We start from the raw sequence: 2678 nt of genomic DNA, 5'->3' as shown, positions 1-2678 counted from the left end.
CTTTTGGCTGCTCTCCACCAACCTGTCAGTGACGCAAGCGGAGACTACTTAAAGGCAGATTAGAGGCAGCAAGACATTAAAGCCAACCTTCCTCCCTCCACGCCGCCGGTCCGCCCGCCGCGCCGCGCCACGAGCCGAGCGGGCCGGGCCGGTGGCGGCTGCCGAGCGGCCCCAAGCCCCGCAGAGCTGAGCCGGGCCGAGCCGAGCCGGGAACCCTCGGCAGGGCTGCCGCCTCCCGCCCTCCCGCCGCCGGACTGCGGGCAGTAGAGACAGGCTGCTCTTCGGTTTGTTTGCCCTCCCCCGAAAAAAAAAAATAAAAAAATAGGAGGGGTGAAAAAAGGCAGAAGTGAAGAGATCCCCTACGCTTGCCAAAGTCTTTGTCTCCGGATGAACAGCGATGGGGGAATGGACTATTCTAGAGAGGCTACTGGAAGCTGCCGTGCAGCAGCATTCTACTATGATAGGGAGGTAAGGGTCGCGGGAGAGCACGGGGGGATCCCCTCCTGTCCGGCACGGCGGGTCCCGGCTGCGCGGTGCCCTTCGGCCGGGCTCTTTCGGGGTGTGCCTGGAGCTCGCGTGTGTGTGTGTGAGTGTGTGTGTGAGTGTGTGTGTGCGTGTGAGTGTGTGTGAGTGTGTGTGAGTGTGTGTGTGTGTGTTGGGGAGGCTGGTATGCGGCACGGAGCGCGGAGGCGCGGGGACACCGCAAGCGCCGCCGTCCTTGTCCCCGCGGAGCCACGGGGCACCGGACGGTCATCGGGGAGACCCCCCTGCCATCGGGGTCCCGCTGCCGGCGCAGCCCCGCTCCTCTCCCGGCCGTGCTCTCGGGGGCCCCAGGGCCGTGCGATCGCCCTTCGGCCGAGCGGGCCGGGCGGGGGCAGCGCCGAGGCCGTGCCGCGCAGCCCGCGCGGTGCCGGGGCCCGGTCAGCACTGGACAGCTCCCGGCCCGCGGCGGCGGCGCGCACTGACGGGCTTCTCTGTTGCAGGATCCTGCTGACCGTGGTGGTGATCTTCAGAATTCTCATTGTGGCCATTGTAGGGGAGACGGTGTACGATGACGAGCAAACGATGTTTGTCTGTAACACGCTGCAGCCAGGCTGCAACCAGGCTTGTTATGACCAGGCTTTCCCCATTTCTCACATAAGGTACTGGGTGTTCCAGATCATCATGGTGTGCACTCCCAGCCTGTGCTTCATAACATACTCCGTTCACCAGTCTGCTAAACAAAGGGAACGGAGGTACTCCACTGTCTTCCTTACCTTGGAAAGGGACCAGGATTCAATGAAGCGTGAGGACAGTAAGAAAATCAAGAACACGATTGTCAATGGGGTGCTGCAAAACACTGAGAACTCCACCAAAGAGGCAGAACCAGACTGCTTAGAAGTGAAGGAAATCCCCAATCCTGCTATCAGAACTACAAAATCAAAGATGAGGAGGCAAGAAGGCATTTCTCGATTTTATATCATCCAAGTGGTCTTTCGAAATGCCCTAGAGATTGGATTCTTAGTGGGACAGTATTTTCTGTATGGATTCAATGTCCCTTCCATGTACGAATGTGACAGATACCCTTGCATTAAAGAAGTAGAGTGCTATGTTTCTAGACCCACTGAGAAGACTGTATTCTTGGTATTCATGTTTGCTGTCAGTGGGATTTGTGTGGTGCTTAATTTGGCAGAACTGAACCACTTGGGCTGGAGAAAGATCAAAATGGCAGTGAGAGGAGTACAGGCAAAAAGGAAATCCATATATGAAATCAGAAATAAGGACCTGCCAAGAATGAGCATGCCTAACTTCGGCAGGACTCAGTCAAGTGACTCAGCTTATGTGTGAGGCTGTGACAGAACTGAAACACTGTGCCAGGTGGAACAGACCCAGATACCATTAGAGAAAGGTACATTGCTTAGGCAAGCATTTTATCAAACCACCAAGAAAGCCATTAAGGTATTGGATCTCCACTTACTGAACTAGCTGCAAAATGCAGCACTATATAAAAGACTGAAAAAAACAGCTATAAAACCATGCTTGACCTAGCCTTACAGCACAGCTACTATTATTCCTACTTTTCTTTCTAATGATTGGGTTTTATCTGTCAGTGAAGCAGCTTTTTGGTCGTCATTAGGATGTTTACAGTTTGAACTGTCTGACTAATTGTTGTAAACGTGTAGAATGTTCATATCAAAAACTCTGCAAGGATACTCTATATGGGGTGGGGTGGGGTGGGGTGGGGTGGGGGACGCTGTTGCAATGTGCAGGCATAAGCATGTTTTAAAAGGAGGATAAGCACACTGTAAGGAACCTAACCACAGCTCAGTCAGGATATCTGCGTTCACATATCTCACAGATGTCTTATTTTGTTTGTCTAAATCACAGACTTTATTCCTGGTGTGTATTACTAGCTATTTTCTATCATGGTTTGTGCATCAATTAGTCCTGCTAAAAATAAATGCTGAATATAATTTTGCCATTTTTTCTTTGCCTGTCCACACACACACACACACACACACACACACGCACACACATACACGCACACAGACACACAGACACACACCAGAGACCTTAAACATCTTGCATTAGTCGTGATCTGCAGAATATATCAGTACATTTTGATTGATTCCCTAATATGTGCATGAACAAGACAGAGTTGGTTCATGCCACCCGAGTTATGTATTTACCTACAATCA

General features: G+C 52.1%; 1 protein-coding gene across 1 annotated transcript; it reads left to right on the top strand.

Moving 5' to 3' along the window:
- Positions 1–253: 253 nt before the first annotated feature.
- GJD2 (gap junction protein delta 2) lies at positions 254–1993 on the top strand. Its single transcript, XM_064424090.1, has 2 exons — positions 254–468; positions 984–1993. Exons 1-2 carry the CDS (start codon positions 398–400, stop codon positions 1825–1827), a joined length of 915 nt encoding a protein of 304 aa, XP_064280160.1. The 5' UTR covers positions 254–397; the 3' UTR covers positions 1828–1993.
- The last annotated feature ends 685 nt before the right edge of the window (positions 1994–2678 follow it).

The sequence above is a fragment of the Passer domesticus genome, chromosome 6 (assembly GCF_036417665.1).
Source record: "Passer domesticus isolate bPasDom1 chromosome 6, bPasDom1.hap1, whole genome shotgun sequence".
NCBI lineage: Eukaryota > Metazoa > Chordata > Aves > Passeriformes > Passeridae > Passer > Passer domesticus.
The sequence above is the reverse complement of the archived record's forward strand: the minus strand, read 5'-3'. Positions and strand labels throughout refer to the sequence as shown.

What these genes read in the sequence shown, in the direction of transcription:
- GJD2 (XM_064424090.1), top strand. Translation starts at nt 398, where the DNA reads ATGGGGGAATGGACTATTCTAGAGAGGCTACTGGAAGCTGCCGTGCAG. An exon ending in CATTCTACTATGATAGGGAG is followed by an intron (nt 469 to 983) that starts GTAAGGGTCGCG and finishes TCTCTGTTGCAG; the next exon opens with GATCCTGCTGACCGTGGTGG.